The sequence below is a fragment of the Spermophilus citellus genome, assembly GCF_964194105.1.
Source record: "Spermophilus citellus genome assembly, chromosome: 9".
Lineage (NCBI taxonomy): Eukaryota > Metazoa > Chordata > Mammalia > Rodentia > Sciuridae > Spermophilus > Spermophilus citellus.
Window position 1 is genome coordinate 24049275 of NC_138191.1, and position 24986 is coordinate 24074260.

General features: G+C 33.3%; 1 protein-coding gene across 3 annotated transcripts in view; it reads right to left on the bottom strand.

Moving 5' to 3' along the window:
• Positions 1 to 1510: 1510 nt before the first annotated feature.
• CEPT1 (choline/ethanolamine phosphotransferase 1) overlaps positions 1511 to 24986 on the bottom strand; it is a 38558-nt gene continuing 15082 nt past the window's right edge. For 2 of the 3 annotated variants that reach the window (XM_081305284.1, XM_081305286.1), the window contains exons 4-9: positions 23264 to 23405; positions 10044 to 10128; positions 4082 to 4213; positions 3492 to 3650; positions 2865 to 2990; positions 1511 to 2286 (exon numbers count right to left, since the gene is read on the bottom strand). In XM_081305284.1, the coding sequence (XP_081161410.1) occupies positions 2167 to 2286; positions 2865 to 2990; positions 3492 to 3650; positions 4082 to 4213; positions 10044 to 10128; positions 23264 to 23405 (764 nt within the window). In that variant the 3' untranslated portion in view covers positions 1511 to 2166. Of the gene's footprint in view, positions 2287 to 2864; positions 2991 to 3491; positions 3651 to 4081; positions 4214 to 10043; positions 10129 to 16966; positions 17052 to 23263; positions 23406 to 24986 lie in introns of all 3 variants that reach the window. The other variant, XM_081305285.1, reaches the window with a different exon arrangement.

The following is a 24986-nucleotide window of genomic DNA, read 5'->3' on the forward strand; positions in this document are numbered from 1 at the left end:
GGGCTTCCAAATTGAAGTTAAAGCCAATATAAATTGATCTGGAGAACACAGAGACACTACTGCAGGTGTTCCACTGTCCACACCGTGCCAACTATGTTGCTGTTCTTCACAGCTTCTAAGAATCACAACATCTTTTTAGGCAGTTTATGGCCTCTGTTCCTAAACTTAGTTGTACCTCAAAAGGTTTCAGAGCAGGGACCAGAATCCTGGGAAGCTCATGAGAATACTGAGGCTCCATCCTAAATCTACCAGCGCGTCCTTAGAGATAAGATCTGGAAATCTACATGTTTTTTAAAAAGGTGCTTCAGGTGATTTTAGTACTCCACTAGATAAATCAACGTAATAATCAGAACCAGTGGAACTATACAAATGTACCCTTGATGTTATGAAAATGGTATCTAGGGCTGAAGCACACACTGCATCTGAGTGCTTTTCAGATTCCCTTTATGCTGAAAAAAGACTCTAGGATATACATTTCAATTAGCCCTCAACATCTTAATTTACAGATTTAGCTCACTAAAATCCAGTGTGGTGTAGGAGAAAACACTGAACCAGTATTCAGAAGACATGGATTCTAGTCTCCATTCTAAAGGAACTCAATACTGAGTGTCATTGGTATGGCAGTTAGGCTCGCCAGGTGATTAATGCCTCCCAGGTGATGAATGCCTGCTGTGCCTGTTGTGATAATCAACGGAAGACAACAGATGCAACTGTTGAACAAGAGTTATCTTCCTTTTTCCTGCTTTGTCCTAGATTTCAAAACTTTGCTGGGTCCCAGCACGTTCCTATATGTGTTTCTCTATTCCAGATGTTGGAGAAGTTACTAACAAAGGTAATGAAGAGATTTCATTTTCTATTACGGTTTAGGAAAGAAATTCAAGGTTTAACTCATCTTGCGAATCCAGATTTACACTGGACTGATGGACTCATGAAGAGTGCAACAAAGTGCAGTTCTGGCTGCCAGGGAAGGAAGTGCAGCTACTGCTTATTCTGGATTATGGAACAAGGTATAAATAAAAGTCAATAATAAGATAGTTTATTTTAACCCTAAAATGTTTCTGCTGTCTCTCTCTTCATTCAAGCAACTGAACATCTATACAAATGAAAATAGATCTGGTTCACAAGGACACTTAGTTCCTATTTCAAATTGTAGTATAAACACGGAAAAGGAGTGTGCCAGAAAAGGAGAGTGCAAAATGACCCCTTAGAGAGACCCAGGCAATTACTGAAAATGTAGGGGAAAGGACTCAAGATTCCCAAATGTCCCATAATCACAAGGGTAAGGGAACAACTATAACACAACAAACTCATCAAGAGGGAAGATGAACACTGTTCATCTTTTATAAGTTAAATAGTTTCTATAAGATAGGTCGGTCACGGGACACAGTATGACAACACAGCTGACCAAATTTCCTTATTTATTAAAGAACAGGAATAAATTTTCCTTAAATTTTAAAAAATGACATTAAACTTAGTTTATCTCCCCATTGAATAACACTTGAGAAAAAGCTGGCTTTTAGATCATTTATTTATTTAAAAAAATAAAATGGATCGACAAAGTTACCACATTATTCTGCATGCTAATAGGATTTCCCAAGCCCACAAGAGATACCATTTCTTGAGCAATAAAAAAATTACATCCTCAACAATGTGAAGATAGGAAACCTTTCAACCCAAATTCCAGGTCTTTATCACTCATTTCACCTCACAAGCTAGTGGGATGTATCTGTGTCACAAGCTGAGCTCTTTAGTAAAGAAAGCTTGAGAAGACATAAACAAGGGTGTTACTAAAAGATGATAATTTGTTAAAATTATAAAACAACCATCTTTTGGCCTGCAAATATTCTACATTAGAAATTTCCTTCACTGGGGACCTGCTCCCCATGACAATATTATTCTGAAGCCAGGATAATTACAAACACATGGCATTTTTTCCTGCATGCTTTCTTGGGCCAAACCCTGTATGATGACATGTACAATTTACAGGATGGGACTTGAAATTCCCATTCTCACACAGGATAGTTAGGGAGTGTTACCAGTAACAAAGAATAAAAGTTACATAACATTGATTATAAATTATATTTGTTCTTATTCACCCCCATTCTTCTTAATATGTTCAGATTCTTTCCTGCAGAAAACATGAGTTTCCTATATAACACCAACTAATTAATGATGATTAGAATGAGCTGTAGAGACCTTGATTCTGAAGACATGTATGTGCAGGTGAGACGCAATCTGATTGCAAACACTGACACAGTAGCGGATCAAATCAAAGAAAGAGAAGACCTGGAAAGAAAAGGGACTGTTAGATTCTCAGCACCTGCTTAGGTAATCTCTACATTTCCCCCAAAGGAAAGGAGTAGCATCTTTCTTCTCTCTTCAAATTCACCATCAATTCTATATAATTTTGTAACTCAGTTTCTCCATGCTTTTTCCTTTCCACTAAAGATCAATAAACTCTTAGAGAGACAGTAAATATTTTAAATTCTGTCTTTTGTCCAAACTCTTCCACTCTGCCACTATAGCATGAAAGCAGCCACAGACAATACAGAAAGGAATGGCTGTGGCTTGGGTAAACAGGTTGAGGGCCTACAGGGTATAGTTTGAATTTCTGATTTACATGGTCAGAAATTTGGAATTTATGAGTCCTAATGTAGGAAGAACTAATAAAAATAATGCAAAACAAACAAACAAAAAACTCAAATACAAAGTCACAAGGAACTTCCACACTGCCTTATATATATGATTTGTGGATTTCTGGCATTCCCATTCATAATTCTATGATTCTATAAATTAGGACTGGCTCATTAAAAACAAACAAACAAGGAGTACCAAATCATGAAATAAGATAGGAGAATACCTACCAAGGCAATCCAAAGTACAATATACTCATCAATAAAGCTGTTAAAATACTGGTCCAGAAACAAAAGTGCTGGACCTATGAAAGCTGTATCATGCAAATGCATTTCACTTTTCGTCATGTGTGCAACCTATGAAGAGAATAAAATTAATGATGTAGGCATTTTCATATTAAAGCAACTGGGAGCAATGTGGTAAATCAGTGTTGTATTCACACAGAGTTTCAAGAATTATTCAGCAATAGTTGTTGAATTTCCAACACTAAAAACTCAATAATCTGATGTGTGAGAAGGAAAGGGACATATCATGTCAAACTAAGCTTGCAAATGCATTCTCCAAAGAGCCTTAATTTGAGTGTCCAGATTGAAGACAATATACTACAGAGTGAAGATAAACTGAACAACCAAATTATAACAGTGCATAAAATGGTGAAAAGTTCTAGGGGTTCTAAGAACTTCTGGTAATCTCAAATTGCAGCGTTACGAAAGACTAAAAATAGCTTCCATAATGATTTCAAAAGATTTTTATTGTAAACCCTAGTCTGTTTAGGAAGCTATAAAATAAAAACAAGGACCATAAAACCAAAATAAGATGAAAGTTAAAAACAAAACAAGTAGAGTTGAGGTGCTTACCACAAGCTTATTTGTGATTTTAGCTGATACAAAACCAAATGTCAGTATATAAAGACAGGGATGCTTCTCAAAAAGCTGAACTGCTGATTTCTTGTAGATCATTACAGCTAATGCAATCACTGATCCAATATGGAGAAAAGGAGAAAGGACACTTGTTCCCTGTACAGAGTGAAGAGAAGTGGTAAGGGTACTATTCAATGTTCATCAGATACCACATGGATCTATCATAAAATGGATCATCTCAAACTTTCTATAATCCCATGGTGCCTGACAGCCAACAATATCTATAAACTGAACATTGGAAGAGCTAATGAAAAGCAGCAGCAAGAATGGGTTAGGCTTATTATTTACAAAGCAGATCATACTTTCTAAAAATATGTGTGTGTGTGTGCACGCACAAGAACATGCATATATAAGCATATAAATGTATGTATGTATATATAAAACTGAGAAGTTTTGGACACTTTTCCTTAAGGCTAAGTAGAAATACTAAATTAACAAATGATTTTATATACTTCAAATGAAAAACAAATTGACCACAAAACCAAGTCCTAGTTTGGAAATCAACAGAAATCTTAAGATATACTCACTGCTATTGTTGATCCATTTTTGCCAACACCACCTGTGAAGATTACACGGAAGTAATTTGTACAGGAAAATATGGTCCCTGCTACAGTACAAAGCGCAGGAAAAATTTTCATTTGAATATTCAGCACTGGAATCTTTAATAGGTAGAGAGAAAGAACAATTAAAATATATACAAATTAAAATTTAAAAAATAGTATAAATATTTGATTTATATTCCCCAATATTCTTCATTCCCTCCAGTTTAATTAATACTTAATGGAAGCTTCCTTCTCCTCTTCATCATAAGCAATATGACAAGACTCAAGAGATGAGGCTGTAAAAAATTAACTTACTTCTGACACCTTTAAAAAAAATGGATTCAATTTTATTAATCTGTGTCATAAGCTAAGTATGATTCTCCTAATGCATCCCAGAGATCTGGCAACAGTGAACTAGGCTAATGTCCTATAAAAGGGGTGTGCCTTGCCTTTTTCTTTGTGTATTTTAAAAATTCTTCCTTTAAACCTGTGGTATACCCCTATTGTAGTGAGGATATATGAAGCATAAAAGGATAGAAATATTTGCCACTAAATTAAAAATACACAAAGTAGAGAATGGAAGAGAAGGTTCGATTTGGAAGAGTTCCCAATTCTAGATTGCTAAGACACAGGCAGGTAGGAAAAACAAACAAACAAACAACCAAAACCCTTGTCAAGCAAATCCAAACAGTTACAGCTCTACAATCATGTATCTAAATTTCTAACATATTAGGTTTACTTTTAATAAAAAGTAAATAACATTGCTATGGTACTATATACTGAAAATATGAATTGATTTACCTAAAGTAAGGGGGTTGGGGATTGAGTAGATCCATAACATGCATTTAATCTTCCAAGAACAATATGTATCATTTAAAATGAAAGACACTTGCACTCTAAACTTTTAAAATCATTTAAGAGTCTCTTCTTTTTTTACATTTCTCCTTTAGTTCTCATGGTTTCAAAATTTGTCCAATATTGATTGAAAAGATAAATGATAAATTTCAGTAACAGAAACAAATGATTACAGGAAAAAGATTCCAAAAGCCCACAGTGGTTTGTTAGGCAATGAGTTCTTAAAATGAAAACTTTTTTTTTTTTTTTTTTTTTTTGCAGTACTGGGGATTTAACCCAGGTGTCCTCTACTGCTGAGCTACATTATTAACTCTTTTATTTTAAGACAGGGTCTTGTTAAATTGTTGAGGCTAGCCTCTAAACTGTAATCCTTCTGCTTCAGCCTCCCCAGTAGCTGGGATTACAGGCACCTGGCTTGCTGAAAATATTTTAATTAAGGCTATTTATATTTTCTGGGATGTCATCTGCCTACACTTTTAAACAAAATCAAAAATAGGACAATTCTTTTTCTTTTTGTGTATATAAAACCCCAGTAAAACTGACAAAAATAAACTTTAATGTTTGGATACTCTATTAAAACTCTGAAGAGCTCACTTTATTTGCACAACTCTATGACCTCTTACAAAACTACAGCACTTAAAAAATACTGAAATCAAACATTCAAATTTCAAGTGGTACCATAGCAGTGTTTAATTTTCTAAAATGAAATAGGTCTAGCTAAAATCAAGTCCAGAACTTTAGGGTGCCTCCTAAGTGGTCTTCTTCCTTCCCTGATATCCAACCCTGACAGCTCAAATTCAAAACTTGTTTCCAATAAAGGAGAAAACCAACACTATGATTGCTTTGAACTCTAAGGGATTTTTTTCCTGCTCTCAGAAAACTGGGGGAACATTACAATCTAAATCTGATGCACCTGGCTGGAACTCAATACTCTGGCTAGTTTTATAGTTCCCAGTCTCTTCTGCTCTGCTCCCACATTTTTCCTCCCATAGAGACAAAGGATCTCTCTGGCAAATGGGGAAATACTACACTTGACCATATTCCAAAAGAAGCAGAGCATTATTTCATTATAGGGGCATCCCTGCAGTATAGCCAGAGTATCTGAGTGAGTGCCAACTGTGTATAATAGTTTCTGTATCACAATTAGACTGATAAAGCATCTTAACCACATTTATAAGTGGTGAACCTGCTTTAGGATCATGGAAATTGTTGCCCTTTGAAAGAAAAAAGAAAAATACAAACTTAAAAAAAGCCAGGCAAATTAGTACATATCTTGAATTGCAAAGTAAGCAAGCTAAGATGTAAGAGCAAAATATCATAAACATTTTTAGGGTTCTCATTTACTTCTTTTACATGTTAGTTATAAACACCAAAATATAAGCCCTTGAGTGTAGGATTTTGTTTGAATTGATTTATGTACTCTCTGTAGAGCGCTGGTTATTGTAGGTGTTCAATATTTATTTGTTGAATGAAGATTAAGATCTCTTTTTCTCTTATGCATGTAGAATTCCTGTTTGGGGAGTGTATGACAAAACATCTTGCTTCCAACATTGAAAATGAAAAAGGTAGTTAGGTATATTAAAAAAAAAATAAGGCAAAGAAAAGTAAAAGCTGGAGTTGGAGGAATCCCTAGTCTTATACCAATTGAACCACTTATAAAATGCACTATATTTTCATGTTGCCATTTTCACCCATCACTCAAGATCAAGGAGGGTGGGCACATTCTATCTTTTCTCCCTGTCACAAAGGGTGGGGACATTGTCTTTCCCACTTTGTTTCTATCATCATCTTATTGGCATTCATCAAAGGTGGCCAAGGTGCAGCCACTCTAGAAAAAGGCAAAGAGCTGTACTGGAAACACCTTATTTTCAGTCCTGCTTGAAGTTTTGGTAATCTTCAAGACTTGGAAAGACCAAGAACTGTCTTGGGCTATAATGTCACGATAATGTCTTTTCCATAGCCAGGGGAAAATTCTCTGGACTCATGACACAAAATAATACACCCAAATAATATGAATTAAATGTAATTCATTTGGTAAGGGGTACTGGGGATTGAACTTAGAGGCACTCAACCACTGAGCCACATCCCCAGCCCTATTTTGAATTTTATTTAGAGACAGGGTCTCATTGAGTAACTTAGCGCCTCACTTTTGCTGAGGCTGACTTTGAACTTTTGATCCTTCTGCCTCCCCAGCGGCTGGGAAGCGTTCGCTTCCAAGCCAGCAGTAATTTGTTTTTAAAAAGGTTAGAGATTAAAACAAAAACAAAAAAACAAAAACAAAACTTAAATTTTCAGCACCTGTAACAGATTACAATGGACATGGAAGTGTTTTAGTTTGACAATTTGGATTATTGCAGATTATTGTCAGTTATTAACTAATAAACTTGTTTCCTTATAATAAAATGTTCTTGTAGGTTTTGTAGATTTCAGTAAAAATAGAGAAAGCATCATTTTAAAATTAGATACTTTCACCAAATACAGTAAATGTTAACATAATTGTTTAAGAAAAATTACTATGTCTGAATTATTTAAGTGCAATGGTACTTTTAAAATTTTTTAGTACAAGAATGAGAAACAAATAGTTTATACCACATTATCAAGTCTTTGGTCCTACCAAATGATCCCGAACCTTCATTTGTAGTAGAATCCAGTTGCTTAAACTGAATTCCAAAAGGTTTACTGCATATTTAATCAACTACATTTAAGAGAATCAAAATCAGTGCAAGTAACCATGAGTGGATTGTATGTGGTTCTTTTCCAAAGTGAGGATTCTCTCTTTCTCTCCCTTCCTCTCTTTCTCAAAGGATGAGATGTACAAGATAGTTCTAAGACTTTCCAAAAGGAAATATTCTTTTGGGAAGTAATACACAGAATATATGATTTTTTTTGTTTCTTGAAATGCATAAACAAAGTACTAACTTTTGTTCATAAAAACAACTTCTTTCCTTTAAAAAACAAAACCCAAACCAAACAAAAAGCAAGTAAATAGCAAATTTTAATAAAACCCCATCTTTTTGGACAAAAAAGCAGCAAGAAATAGGCAATCCAAATATAGTAGATGTAAACTGCTTACCTTCGCAAAATAGCTGATCTTCTGGAATCAACTTTATGAAGATATTTGTACTTTTTTGTTTGCTTTTACCATAAATTTGCCTTCTAAATATAAGTAAAAGCTCTTTAATTTAATGAGAATTTGGAAAGCAATTTTATTGCCTCAATCTCAAGAGATGAAAATCTCACAACTGAACCCTAAATAAATACTTTTTCTCTGTTTTGGCACATAAAATACACTACATGTAGTAACTGTTCCTGAGCTAACACAATGCATTTCAAAAAGTATATTTAGTAAAGAACTCATAAGCCAAGAAAAAGAAAAGAAAAAAGTAGTAATACAGGTTGAAAATTCTTAACCATAATATCTAAAACTTAATGCTCAAAAAGTTTTGGATTTTGAAGCAGTTGAGATTTTCTTTTTTGATTAGGGATGCTCAACTGCTTGAGTCTATGCAAATATTTGGTAAATTTGAAATAATCCAAAATCTGAAACCCTTCAGGTCCCAAGCATTTTAGATACTCAATCTGAGGAGTGGTCAGAGGTCAATTTGGAAGTCTGTGTTGAGAATTGCTCAAAGAACGCAAAACACTTCACCAACCTCAAATACCACTACAGAAGTCAGGTCCTTCCCTTTGAGTAGAATGATGCTAACAGAAGCACTAATGAAGCTAACAGAAGAGGAGCTTGGGAATCCGTTTTCCTGCTGCAACTAACCTCATTAATTCTGTTTGGATTGCTTGGCCTGGGAATTCCATTTTAGTCTTAGATAATCTACAGAAAACTTCCAACAAAGGCATTAAACAATTTCTGGCAATTAATAATTAAGGAAATGTGTCAGTTACACTTCCTGAAACCCCTCATTTACTTGCATAAGTGAGTTAAGTAAGGAAAAATCTTTTTCAATGTATTTTCCCTTATATTTTAAAAGTAATCTTATTTTTAAGAATTATGTTCAGGGCTGGGATTGTGGCTCAGCGGCAGAGTGCTTGCCTTGCACATGTGAGACACTGGGCTCGATCCTCAGCACCACATAAAAATAAATAAAAATAAAGGTATTGTGTCCATCTACAACTAAAAACAAATTAAAAAAATTATGTTCATTTAGGCTTAGTAAGATTTTTAGTAAGATTATAGCAAATAAATGACACTGTACTCTGAAGGGGGGGGTAGTGGTAACCAGCAATTAACTGAGGATCAGGGAGTACAAACTACTTTGACCCCAATCCAGCAGACTGTAGGAGCAGCATCAGCTTTCATTGAATGATTCCTATTTGGTAGGCACTATTTTAAGTGTTTAATACATATTAACTCATTCAACCCACAAAATAACTTTATGAGAGGACTACTATTATTGTCCTCATTTTGCATAGGAAGAAACTAAGCCATAGACAGTTACATAATAGATTAATTTCACACAGTAGGCAGTGGAGCCTGGATCAAATAAGGGTAGCTTGATTTCAGAGTTTGTGTCCTTTGCCCTGGTATTATATTCCCTATCTGAAGTTCACGTAAAGAATTTGTTTGTAGAGAGACTGTATTTCTGGTCAACCTGAAAATCAAGGTCATGGTTTGTTAATCCTGTATCACTAACTTCATTCAATAAGTATTTATCTTTTTTTCTGAGGCAGAGTTAATTTACATTCCTAAATTTGTTATGTGGCTTTAAGCACATGGCATGCAGAAAAACTAGTGGACTGACATAGTTCAGCAAAACAAAATGTGCAATTTAATCTTGTCACTGGTTAACCTGTTACATTACCTGGTCTTTCCTAATAAGTAAAATGGGATGACAATAATGATTCAGATTCTTACAGGCCTTCAAAAATAAAACATTGGAATACACCTAATGTCCTATATAACTCCAAGTAGCAAAATTCATCCTGCCTTCAAGAGAAGTATGTGTCCTACTGTTTGCTGTGATTTCTAATTTTCAGAAAAAATATTTTAGACATTACCCTTTAATGAATTATCCCATATTAGAAAACACAAGCAAAGACAGCATGCATCACATGGGATATACAATGTGAACAAAGTTACCATAGATTGCCAAAAAGGTGGTCCTCCAATCACTGCCAGCAAATGCATGATTATTATGAAGATTTGCACTTCAGTCACATCAATTCTGATTAGGTACAAAAAGCCAAAAAAGCATAATTACTCAAAACAATTTCATGTTAATTACCTGCAAGCATAGCAGCATTCCTCTATCATGCACAATAGAAAAAAAAAAAAAACTCAAAATATTGAGGAAAGGTGAAAAGGAGGTATCAAAATTTGTTATGAGCAAAATCATATAAAATCCAGAGTCTTAATTTAACTTGATAAATTTCACAGAGCAATAAAAACCCCTCCTTTCCAAAGGAAATTTCTGACTCAGTAAATTACTGAAGCTGGATTTATTTAACTGTAGTTTAGTTTAACCTTTCCCACCAAAAAAAAAAAAAAAAAAAAAAAAAAAAAAAAAAAAAAAGTATACCTGTGTTAAGTTTTGAGTATCAAGCAGAGGATTACATTGCATGGGTATATGATATAAAATCTTAAGTGCTTTGTAGTATCAAATGAAAAAATGGTGAGCTTTAACTAAAGTAACAAATCACTGAGATCTTAAAAAAACATACTGTTCTTTAGATACATTCATTTAATGCTTGCCATGTTGTGAATGTAAAAAACAAAACAAAACAAAACAAAAAACCCTTTCATCCAATTCTCAAATTCTTATTCTCACTAGGTTAACTACCTTCGCATTTCTGGAAAGAAGATACTGAAAGCAGCCAAGAAGTGGCTTTAGAATTGCTGAAAATGATCTTATAGTCAAGAAGAAATAAACCTGGTGCAAAAAGAGGGCAGTAGAAATTAGAAGCCTGAAAGTCTGGAGAAAAACAAAACAAAACAAAACAAAACAGAATGTGGGCAAAACAGTTGAGAAGCAAAGCATATGCTGGTGTCCTTTCCTTCGGTAGACTAGCACTATGTATAATCTTGATATCATTCTTAGATTGCTGGATCCAAATGCTTTCTAGTGTTTAGAATTTATCCTACAGATATACTTGTTTATAACCATGGTTATTCACTACAGATTTTATAGTAGCATTTAAAAAAAAATCAATGTGGGAGTGGTTATATAAATTGTAATACTTCCATACAATGGAATATTTTGTAGCTCTTAAAGAGAATGGAGAAGAGTAGCTCCCTAAATATCCATATGGAAAAATAGCAAATATATTAAGTGAAAGAAAGTTGCAGAATGTATGAGACTACTTTTTGTGTCAAAAAGGGAGAAAATTAATATGCTTTTATTTTTACCAGTAGATGCATAAAACATTTCTGGGAGGATACATTACCTATTAGGGTGGTTACCTATTATAAGGGAGGACAGGGTAGGAACTAGGCAGCTGAGAGGTAAGGATGAGAAGGATACTTTTCACTGTATACCTTTTTATAGTGTGTTTTTCAATTGAGCAAATAATTTAGCTACTAAAAATAATCAGTCTAAGAAAAGTTGGTATCAACAACAAGGGGGTTCAGTTTCCACAGAATAGAGCCCCCACTTCTAAAATTAATACCTAAAGCAGATAACCTATAGTGTGAGCTTAAGATATGTAAGCTTTAATGCCCATGAAAGATAGCTGGGTTGAAACCAGTCTCTTGAAACTAAAACAACACAACAACAAAAACCAAAAAAATTATCTTTATTTGATCAAAAATATTTTTAAATAGAATCTTATTCAGCTGCAAACAAATAGTGATGTAGTTATCTTGTTATACACACTTATTGAAAAAAAAAGTGGACTGAATTAGGCTAAAAAGAATCTGTAGAGCTGACCTGGTGAGTGGTGTTGCCAATAAGGGAAATTACACTCAGGAGCAGACTCAGGAGACTAAGCAGGTAGGTGTCAAAGATGATCGGTTCTGTCTTGGGTGGAGAAGGGCAGACATCTTAGAACATTTTTTTCTGGACATATGAAGTAGCCTTTTGGAAGGGGAAGGGCCAGAAGTATAGAATTACAAAATAAAAATGGAGGGAACCTTATGCAATTAATCTTTCTACTGTGGATGAATATAAAAGAGAAAAGATCTTCACAAAGTCTCAAATTGGGATTCTTAGGGAAAGATTTGTGGACTAGCATGTTTCAAATTTTGGGAGACAGAATTTTATAAATTATTCAGACACTGTCATTATATTTAGTTCAAAATGTTTTAATGTTAGGAAAGGGGGCCAAGGAAAGCTTACCAGTCAGTAGGTAGTTAGGAATATTTTTTCCTATTTGCTTATCTTATTGAGAGTAATCCTCTGAATTCCAGGCTGAGATCTTTGCTCTGAATAGGAGAACTGCCTATCATCACTTCTGAAGTGTACCATTAATCTTGACTAAGAATGAAAAAGAGTACAGTGCAAAGCTATCTCCAGTGATGAAGACTGAAGTTAGCTGAGACAGGTAGCAGAAATGATAAATAGAAGACCTAATGATTCTGTTTAGAAGAGAAGTAGTAACATGACAGTCCCTTCTGCCATCTGTCCACTAAGAAATCTCTCAGTGTGGGCTCAGTTTACCGGATTGCTTATTAGGAACAGGTTCATTTTAATCTTTTTGGCCATGTGGGAAAGACATGTAGAAAGACGAATATATATAGGTAGGAATTTGGAATTTCTGTATTCACTTCCTTTTATTCTTACTGTTTAAAAAATCGAGACCAGGCTGGGGTTTTGGCTCAGTGGTAGAGCGCTCGCCTGGCATGTGTGAGGCACTGGGTTGGATCCTCAGCACCACATAAAAATGAACAAATAAAATAAAGATATTGTGTCCATCTAAGTGAAAAAACATTTTTAAAAAATGGAGAACCATGGGTGATAATATTCCCAAGTGTTGGGATATTGTTGAAAATCAAAAAGAAAAAGAAAAAAAAAAATCAAAGAAACTGACCACCACTACAACAAAGAAAAAAAAAAAGCTCTTCAAAACATAAGGATTAAAAAAAAAAAAAAGACATAAGGGGCATGTGCACCCCCAAACAACTGTGATTTAAAAATAAATAGGTCTCTTATCTGCAGCATTAGATTTCTACAGCATAAAATTTTGGAGGGAGAAAGCATAATTTTCTTTACCTATGAAGATGTCTGAACATCTTGACTGGTATTGCTTTAAATAATTTCCTACTTCTACTTAAATTTAATGTAAGCTGTAAAAGGACAAAAAGAATTCCTTCAATGGTTATGGACAACCCGTAATTAAAATTTTGGTCAGAACATACTTAAATTACAACAAGCCACAAATGAACATTGTTTTGGTTCTGATGGCTATCACAAGGATAAAAAAGGTAAAAAGCAAACCAGCTGTGAGATCTGAGAGTGCTCCCATTATTTTAATAGGGAGGCTGTTAAGTATGGCAGTTCAAGGTCAAAATAATCTTGAAGATCAAACTTCTAAGATCAATCATTCCTTAAAACAACACTCTAATGATCTGCTGATTAAGATGTAGAGAGAACAAACTGTCCTTAAATGAAAGAGTAATTTCAACTTCTAAACAAGGAACACCTAATCTCTTCAATTTAAGGGAGGATCTCAGGGGGCATTCATCACTATAGGAAGGTGGCTTAGAAATCTCACTGAAGACAGCGATCATATCAGAAGTACAAATTAGCCTTTAAAAGTGGTATTTAGGGCATAGTGTGCAACAGCTACAAACTATCTACGTTAGCAAACTGAGGAAAATTTCTGTTTTTCTCAGTGCTGGGGATTGAGTAGGCAGGTGCTCTACCACTGAGCTATACAATGAGCCCCTGACTATTTTCCAAGTCTTAGTTTTCTCAGTATTTGGAGAGATAGCTAACAAATGTGCAAATGCACTTGGCTTGAATTCTAATTCACTATTTAATGAAGGATGAAGGTATTTAAATGATATTCTGTGAGAGCTGATAAGTATCTTAATCATGTTTTTGCATAATTTTTAATGTCTTCCCCCTCTAAAAATTAGAAGATAATCAATTTGTCTTCTACATGTGACACAAGCATCTTAAATATACACTTGCAGTTAATTTATATACAAAAGAATTTCTGTTAAGCTATAAATAATAAACACAACTGTGTTATGATTTAGGTTAACTATTAGTTTGGTTAACATAAAATATGTAGTAGGGATAAATTTACAATGTCAAAGAAACCCTGGTTGGTACAATTTGACTTGTGAGCTTCTGCTTAAAAACTCATTAGTTTGATGGCATCTGAAAATGAATTCAAGGTTCAGACTACTATCAACTACAGATTTGTTTATTTGTAAATGGATCTGAATTTACAGGTAATTTATGAATAAGCAGAGCATGGCATTCATAATATACTTTACTAGAAATACTATGGGTAGGGTGAAGTGTTAGTAGACTGAAAGGAAGACTAGCCTAGAAATTCATCATATTGTCCTACAACATTTTATTTTCTAACCTTGATAAGGGACAAACTAGCAATGACAACAATCTTTGATAGGTATTAAATAACATTATCCATACAGCTGAGTGGTAACTTAGGTCTTTTTAATTCAAATGTTTATAGAGAAAACAGACAAATCTAAGTGTCTGTTTTTAAAATAAGCTGAATTATTAAAAACAGTAATACCCACCACTTGAATAACTTTATGGGTCATAAGGGTTTTTTTTTTTTGGGGGGGGTGCTAGGGATTGAACTCAGGAGCACTCAACCACAAAGCCACATCCCCAGCCCTATTTTGTATTTTATTTAAAAACAGGGTCGTACTGAGTTGCTTAGTGCCTTGTAATTGCTAAGGCTCGCTTTGAACTCTATTCTCCTGTCTCAAGACTCCGGAGCTGCTGGGATTAAAGGCATGTACCACCACGTCCGGCGGATCATAAGATTTTTTGAAGACTATAAAGCAAAAATCTGTTGAATAACTTGAGAAAATGGAGAAAAATATAGGCTAAAGCTGGAATAAGTCATTGAACAGAAGAATTAGAATGCAGATCTAAGCTAAGGGGCAGCCTATCCTCATCACTTTTGGAAACAAGAACTCAAAGTAGAGTTCACTCCATTTGTTAACAACCTTGGAGTCAAGGAATCATGAATTTATTCTATCTGTATCATATTCAATTCTAGAAGAAATATGCAGGCTACTGGGAGTTACTAATACAGGTCTTAGAATTAATAAAATAACAACAACAAAAATACAATAACAACAACAACAAAGACTACGTCCCAAGCACTGTAGTCACCAGCATATTTACATATTTAACACTTCTCATCTTCACAACTACCCTAGGAGGTAGGAAATACTATCGTAGTTTTATACATAAAGAAATTAAGTCAGAAAAATTAAGGTTTTTCCAATGTTACAGAGAAAATAAGAGGCAGAAATTTCAAAGATATTGGGAGTGCTGTTCTTATGCAATGTTGGAACTCCTAACTTTTAGCCTGCCTATCAACAGGGGCAAATTTTTTTTTTTTTATTTGCTATTGCTAAGATGATGCTTTCAGGATGATGCTTCTGTATTCTAACACAATTTTACCAAAGATGTTAGAATACAACAGGAAGTAGTGAATAGAAAGTTTAAATGCTAATAAGTTAAATTAATTTAGAAAAAAATTAGGGTATTTTGTTATCATAAACAGGAGAAAAATAAATAAGTCAATATTCTGACTTAATCTTATTAAGAAAACTGGTGAGCACAACAACAAAAAATAAAACATGATAAAAAATTATAAATCCAGGCGATTTTAATGAGCATAAAGCTACAAGTCTTTGGAGAAAGTACTAGAGACAGAGTAAGGGTCAAGAGAGGATAAAGACACATACTGAACTACCCCCAATTATTTTACCTATGAGTGAATCCCATAAATAAATATGTAGATACATTGTAAATTCAATTAAAAATGGTTTTGGTTTTGCTCCTAGACGTCTATAGTACTTCTCAGTATTCTTCATACACCAAGGTTATTTTGACAAAATATGTAAAATATCCCTATTAAAGTGCTTGTAATTCTTTTTAGAGGAGCAAGGGACTTATGTAGAAAATCTAATGAAGTTTTGTATTGTAGGAATGATCTGTCAAATTTTCATATGGACAATTCCTCAACATTCTCTGAAATGCAAAAGAAATTGAATGTAGGCACTCTGTTTTTAGTTGTAAATAAACTTTCACACTAAAGTGCGTAGGCTTCTGGATTTATTTTTTACTGAGGAAATATTTCCTAACAAATGTTTTTGAACTTCTAAAAGTCTGAAGGTCAAAATTACATTTCTAATATGAAAGAAAAACGATATACTACACTTCTTTAGGGAAATATGTATTGCTAAAAGAAAAAACTGAAAGAGGAAGGTATTCAAAGGGTGACTATAGTGACATGAAGAGCTAAGGATATTTAATTTGAAAGCACAACTAAGGGAGGAAAACATTAAACAAAACAAATAGAAATGAGAATAATTTCTAGCAGAAATTTTTTATAATACCAAGATCATTGTTAATCCAAGCTGAAGAAACAGAATGCTTAAAGGATATGCTGAAGAAGTTAATAAGCAGAATCTTTCCTACATTGAGTTCTCTGAACTTAACTTGTCTAAGAAAAACTCTGCTTGTTTTTCTTCTGTTTTCAAAATAGAAATTCCAAAAAAACATAAAACCCTCAAAACCCAAAATCTATCTAATGGTGGAAAGGTATTTGTTTTAAAAAATATTACATACAGTGAAAGTAATATTAGGCATAATAAATAAATGGAAAAGTGAATTGGGATTAGCATCAAATCATCAGAAATGACTTTTCAAAATCTTTGTTATATTAATAGGGTGGATTTTTATTGCCCTATTGTGTATTAAAATTATTTGATCTATAATAATCTGTTTGTAAAATATTACCAGAAAGATTTTTTAATTTTCTAATTATTCTGTGCATGACAAAGGTGCTGTCTTTATTGAGATCACACCATTGTTCATCAGACAGCATGAATATTCTAGCAGTTACCGTGAAGTTCCAGAACCAAGGCCCCAGGGTTCCTGTGAGGAGCTGGAATATTATAATTAGGATCTGGGACTCTGTAACATCAAATCTATGCATAGGAAAACAAACATTTCAAAATAGTTTATTCAGAGCTTTTGCTAAAAAGGCTTATTAAAACAGGTAACAAAATAGCATTTTCCTTATAAAGACACCTAAAGATTCAAGAATACAATTTATACTCTATTATGCATATACAAATATTTCTTATCCAAATAAAATTAGTAGAAAAGTTTTAAAAAAATTAAAACTGTTAACACACTGAAAAAAATGACTTGTAAGTTGGCAGCTGGAAATATTGGTCCTAAAAACAGTCAACTCTCAGTTACCTCGGAATAGCCAATACTACTTGCCAAATAATTACACTGTGACACAGGTCCCTTCAGTGTCAGAACATATCTAGACTTCCCTGTAGACAGCAGTTACATCCCAGCCTCTAGTTTCATTTTTATTCTCAGTGTTCAGATACCTAACATTACACAAAAGCATTTGGCTTTAGTTCTAATTCACTATTTAATGAGGGATATGAAGTAATTTAAATGACATTTTGTGAGAACTGGTCAGTATATTAATCATCTTCCCCAAATTTCTAATGTATCTTTCCTCTCTTAAAACAAACAAACAAAACAGAAACTCCAGAGAATTATCTATTTTGCACATTCGATAAAAAAACCACTAACCTTGTACTCCTTTACTGCCCCAAACTTTATCACACTCCTAATTCTGTTATCTCAAAAAATTGGCAGATGCATGTGGAAAAAGTTGGAAAGAATTTAGTCAAGTGATTTCTTGGATATTGATAGAGCAAAAATCAAATTGGCTATTTCCTTATCCGATTCCCTGATAATTGTTAGTAGAAAAATCTTTTCATTTTTTTCTCCTTTTCTTGTGGGGATTCCACACAAGCATTATAACTCTTTATTACACTGGATTAATCTTTTAGTGTTAAAAAACAACAACAAGAAAAACAGTTCAATCACTACCCAAGTTTTGGAACACAGGTGGTGACAGAAAAAGATTAATACAGAAGAGGCTTCAAATAAAAACTACATCAATCAAAATTAAGAATGAGAAATACTAATGACTTAGAAAGATGTCTCCAATTTTACCTGATGACCAGAGAGCACAAACTGCAATCTAGGTCTTACATTAATACAAATGGCTGTTTTAGAATATTATATGTAACAATTGATAAATTAAGTAGACAGAGTAGGGGTCAAAATGAATGAATCTTTGCAAAGGAAAAACTACATGGGGAAAGGAGAAACTAAAAGGAAGATCTTCAGTATTTAATAATTCATGTGATGAACCTTAAACACATAAAGATATGAAGATTCCATATAGGTATTTGATAGCAAAGTTTCCTAATTCTTAAACAGAAAATAAAAATAAAACAGAAATAAAAATAAATAAAATAAAAAACAACAAGGAAGTCTTTTATTACAAGGAAGTCTTCAATTAATTATTCTTTAGAAATTACTTGGATAAAAAGATAAACTATATTTATCAAACTGCCAGTAGAATACACAGTTTACTAACTTTTTAAATTAACTATAGAAAAGAAAAAGTGGGATGTTATTTGCATAAATAGAAATAAATGTTTGGTGGCATGTTTTTTAGCTAATACGAAATCTTAGAGGCATGAACTGAAAAATTAAATGTACTGTGAAGATTAATACTCTGTATATTGTAATTATGAGAACACTAGAAATAACATCTGTAAAATTAGTAGATTCAGACTTTATAAGAAGAAAGAAGCTTAGAGATCATCTCCTCCAAAACTCTTATTTTACAAATTAGAAAATGAGGCTTATGAAAGTTCTGAGCCTTGTTTAAGCTGACACATATACAAAATAATTTGATGATAACGTTTGAGTCAAGATACACTGGACTCACTTCAATTTATTATAATTTTTTTTTCTCTCAAAAAGATAATTAAGAGTATTTTTCCTGAAATAATAATTTAAGCAAGAGTTCTGCTTTTACAGTATGGAAGATTTTTTAATACATATTTTATTTAAGTGTAGTTTTATTAAAGGTTGCTTAGGGTTTCTAAACATGTATTTATAAAAATGATTTTATACATACAAGTTATAAATTTTAAAATATCTAGATATAGAGGGTTTAGGACTGAAGTGTGTAAATGTGAGCTCTCCCATTTCCTATAATTCATAATCATTTTTAAGAATATTTCACTAATGTTTACAAAAGAGCTTCAACTCATAATGCTTGTTTTCTTCTACCAATCCCATGCTTCCATTAAGTTCTCTAACCTTACTTCCCTCTCCAATCTTTCATAACTAGGCTAAATGAGATCTAGTCAAACAGTACTCATTTCTGTCAGGGCACCATGACAAGAGTCCAAGAGCACCATGTAGACAGGGGTCTGCTGAGATGTGAGAGGTACTAAAATTCTATGCAGAAGACAGCTTTTAGCTGTGACTAGAGCAAGTGCTACAAAATATAGCTTATAATTTCAGGGAAGATGTATTCAAAGCATATTTGCCTTCTCAATTCTAAACTTTGAATGGAAATTATTTAGCTATGGATGAATTAAAATCCTATTCAAGATACTATGACTATACTCTAGCAATTAAAACACTAACATTAAAGAGATTAAGGAGAACAAAAACTTCTTATTTGGTAAGCATTCTATTTCATAAGGTTATTAAAAGCATAATAACCAGAATCTATTGTACATAAAAAATCCTCAAGATTCTTTTCAATTGTGTATAAATATCAAATGAAAACAACTGAAACAAAAATATTCTAAAATAAGATTCCTTAATGTTCTTAAAGTAGTTTTCACTTTCCTCTAAGAGTAAGAAAAAATGATTTTTAAAAATTTCTTTACTCAAGCTACATGAGAATTGATTTTCTCTCCTTTTTAATAAGTAAAATAAAATTTTTACTTTCTTTTCCATGCATACAAACTTCAGGTAAAGTTTAATCATACAGATGTCTTTAGAATATATTTATGTATTCTGTAATCCTCCATTGCATTGGTATTTTTATAAATATCTCCTTAAATGTAAAGCACTCACAGCATATTTCTATGAATGCTGTAGCCTGCTTTTAATTTTAAAAAGAAATTCAGTGTTGTTTTCTATCTGCTACTCTAGAACTCATTTGGTTTTGTATCTTCAGCTATCTCACTCCATAAATAATGCTCCTTCTCTTTTTTCAGTATTTTCTATCTCTTTTTCTGCCCACTCAAAATTTTTCACTGAAATTAAAAACCTTCCTTTTAGCCTATATTCTCTCCTCTAATCAACAGCTCTCTTCTTCCCATCATAGCCACACATTTCTAAGTAACATTAAATGTTGTGTAATAAGTGGTACTGTATTTAGTTATTCTACTCACTACAATCTGGCTTCTGCCCCACCATTATATAAAAACTACTATGGATGGCTCATGCTGCCAAATTCGTTGTGCATTTTTTTCTGTCCTCATTTTGAGTCTTGGCAGCACTTGGCATTATTCTTTGTTGAAATACATCCCTCTTCTGGCTTTTCATTCCAGCATTCCTCCTACTCTGGCTGTTCAATAATTTTCATGGGCTTTTTTCTCAGCTTCCTCTCTAAGTTTTCTGTTATTCTATTTGGATGTCTAACAATCATCACATTTCCTAAGTAGCTTTCCTTTAAATAGTTCCTTTTCCTGTAGTCCCTTACTCTACCTTCCATCCAACCACCTAAGGAGTCATTCTAATTAATATCTGTGCTCTCATTTATTCCCTACACCCAAAGACTATGTCCTACAGTTTATACCTCTTAAGTCTTTCTCTAACCTACTTATTCCTTTCTCACCCTAAAGCACTGATGCTGTGTTAGTTCAGGCTCCATTATCCTCATATTAATTATTCTGATGTCTTCTAACCAGTCTTCTTTTTTTTCTGTCACATTCTACTCTCTGCCATGTTGCCAGATTGATCTATCTAAAAGGTATTTTGTAATTTTGCACCTTTAGGCCTTGCAAAAGTTCCCTGCAGATTTGGGATAAAAGCCCACATTTCTTGGCAGAGCAGAGAAGGTCCCTGATCTTTCCAGGCTTATCTCCTGCAGGTATCTTATGATCCAACCATGCAATTCTCTAAATACATAATTTCATGACAGAAAACAAGAATAAGGGGAATTCTAAGACCAGAAGACAGAAAGCTGTGCTATCAAATCAGTCCTACAAACCTATTTTTCTACTATTTTCATGGTTAATATTTTCTCCTTTCTTAACTTCCCACACCATTATGATTGGTGCTATATTACTTAAAAGGGAAAGAGAACACATTAGGACTGGTTGGTAAATAAGCTTTCAAAGTTAACTATGAGATTCAATTTGCAGTACCAAAAACAAAAACAAAATGGTTAACTATGAGATAATAACCAATAAAACATCAACTATGTGAAATCCAGATATAACAAATTTTGCCATTTCTGAAAACAGTAGAAAAACTACAAATTAAAACTGAATTAAGACAAAACCAAATGATCTTAGCGATCTAACATATTTAGTAGTTTATGTAATGCAGAGAAAGACTATGAAAATATTATTTAAATAAAGATTATAAAAACAATATTGAGGAAAAAAACTGTAAATATTTTCAATTACTGTTTCTTTTATATAAGAACTCTCCAGTTGGGTTCAGTGGCACACATCTGTAATCTCAGTGGCTTGGGAGGCTGAGGCAGGATGATCCTGAGTTCAGAGTCAGCCTCAGCAACAGTGAAATGCTAAGCAACTCAGTGAGACCCTGTCTCTAAATAAAACACAAAATAGGGCTGGAGATGTGGCTCAGTGGTGAGTGTCCCTGAGTTCAATACCCAGTACCAAAAACCAAACCAAACCAAACAAACCTCTCCAATCTATTCTGAGCACTAATCATTTTATAAACTGCTGATGGATACACAGACATAGTTTTCACAACAGATACGCATGTCTGCTATCATCTCTAAAAATAAGGGTTCCATCTTAAGATAAGTCTTAAACACATTTTCTAGGCCTCTTTATTTTAAAATTATTCCAAGATATTTCTTTTACATAGTTAACATCCAAAGAATTAGCAAGTATTCAGTTATTGTCAAAAGGACACGATAAGTTCAATAAATAAATTTAAGAAAAAAACCCATCTGAACTTGTAGTAAACAACTGAATTTCTCCATGTTGTGGCTTTTTCAAGGTCTAAAAACTAAGTTTACTAAAGTTCTAAAATTAAAAAAAAATCTATCAATGATTCATCTTTGAGACTGAGATGTTCTCTTGTTATCTGCCTTCAGAGATTTTTATTTTGACATTTTATGAAGTATACAGTCTTTTCTCAAGGCTTTTTCTCTTTGAATCCTATGCCATGAAAAAAGAAATAACTTAAATGGTGTAAATAGGATCAGTGATATTTAATTAAAAAACAATGGGTGAGTGCCATCATTAACCAAGTTCCAAAACTGGTTAACTCATTAATACTTATGGAAAAGTACTGATCAACAGGTAGAGACTCTTTCTTTAGGAGTTTAAAAGATGTGGGCTGGGGATGTGGCTCAAGCGGTAGCACGCTTGCCTCGCATGCGTGCGGCCCGGGTTCGATCCTCAGCACCACATACCAACAAAGATGTTGTGTCCGCCGAGAACTAAAAAATAAATATTAAAAATTCTCTCTCTCTCCCCTCTCTCACTCTCTCTTTAAAAAAAAAAGATGTTTATATTTAATTTTTAAATTCTCAGGTATATTTGTTGGCAATAATAAACTATATGATGTGTTCATGTCAACTATGTCAACTGAATTATTAAGAGCTTAGATTTTAAAGATTCATAAAGAACACAATGTAAAAAAAAACTATATAAACCTAACTAAACTATGAAATTTAGAGATGAATATTACTCTTTGCTCTCAGAAACTATCTTATTTCCTGAAAATACATTTTTATATATCAAAATAAAACAGTGAGTAAGGTGAATAATGGTAGGGGGGAGAGTGAGTTTGTCTAGGAAGACAAATGGAAACAAGTAAAAAGGGGCTATGGTTTTTCATATTGCTTTAAAATATGCTTTTTTTGAAGCATATTTTCATATTGTTTTAAAATTATAATTGGGGGGGTTCTGATATTTCCTTTTTAAAAAGTAATAGGGGGACATGATAGTCTATTAGAAAACAGCTATAATAGCTTTAAAACATTTCATTTATTAAACAAATTTAGTGATTTTACCAACTCCTGATACTCAAATACCTATAAGCAACCCACATCCTCCATAAAATTGTCATTAAGTGTACTTACATTCCAAATCGTAATGTCCCAGAAACATATGTTTGCCAGTGTGCACAATAGAACATGAATGTCCCAGCAAAACAACAAAAAAACATCCAATCAGGATTTGTCCCAAGTTGTACCGCAATACAAGTTCCAAGAACCACAAAAACTGCAGAAAGAAAAATCATGATGAAAACGGGACAAAATAAATAACAAACAATAATTGAGCTGGAAATAACCTTAGAAGAGACAAAATAAAGTATTGTCTACTCTCAGTAATTGATAATAACAGGAAAAGTAGAATATAATCTTTTATGCTACATTTTATCTCATAATTTCAACCTCTTTTTTCACTAAATCACTTGGTGGAACCAAAGTTCTTGAAAGCAACTAAAATACTTGGGCATTTTTTGGAATATTCTCTTGACTTACTGATACTAATGAGTAGAAAAAAGTTCAAGGCAGCCAAAAAGAAAACAAAAATGAAAAACAAACAACAACAAACCCCAAGGGACCTACTTGCTTCAGGTTGATAACTGTCTTTTCTTATTTAGTAGATATCATGGGTGACATACATAGAAAAAAAAATTCCTATAAAAGTTTGGAACTTAAACTACAATGCAAAAATTGTCATTTTCAATAAAAAAACAGGATAATGGTATTCTGTGGTCACGTGGTTAGCATCAAGATACTCAGCTAGCTTTTTTTCAGTGGAAGTTTTTTGAATTTTTCTTGACTTGACTCTTAGAAATTATAAGAGCTTAGTTTCTCTTCCTTGTCTACTAAGAAAGTTGTTATCAGGATACAATGAAATAATGATTCATTCTGACATGCACCTACATCATCTACAAACCTGAATTCAGGAGATAAAGTCATCAAAGGGCTTTTTTTTTTCTTTCTTTCTTTCTTTCTTTCTTTTTTTGGGTGGCAGGGTACTCGACCACTGAGTCACATCCTCAGCCCTATTTTTTAATTTAGAGACAGGGTCTCACTGAGTTTATTAGCATCTTGCTTTTGCTGAGGCGAGGCTGGCTTTGAACTTGTGATCCTCCTGTCTCAGCCTCCCAAGCTGCTGGGATTACAGGCATGCTGGTGCCTGTAAACATCCTGGCTGTTTCCTTTTTAATGCCATGCCAAATGATAAGAGAACTATGGAACCAAATTAAAATAAGGAGAAAAAGTTCCTGTCAGGAAGACTAGTTAGAAATTCATTTAGTACTAGGGGTGTAGTTCAAGGCATCAGGCCCTGGGTTTGATCCCCAGCACTGCCAAACAAACAAAACCACCCAACCAACCAAACATTTTCCCTCTAAAATCATACTAAAATATTACTTAAAAACATTGCAACACTAAAGACATATCACCCTGTAATTCATCTATCCTAACACTTTACTGTATTTTTTCTCATCTTTTAAAAAACTGTACATATTTAAAGTACACAATATGCTGTTTTGTATGCTATGTATGACGTGAAACGATTATTACTATTAAACAAATTAACCTATTAATTGCCTTCCATGGTTTTCTTTTTACTTCATGTAGGAACGCCTAAAATCTACTGTTTTAGCAAAAATTTCAATATACATTGATATTAACCATAGTCTTCATACTGCAAATTAGATCTCCAGATTCATTCAATCTACTCTTTTTATCCAAGCCCCATCACATATTTATAATCCAAGACTAAAATGTCAATTTAAGATTCATTTAAATATAAAGATCAAACAAGTCTCCCACTACTGTGCTCATC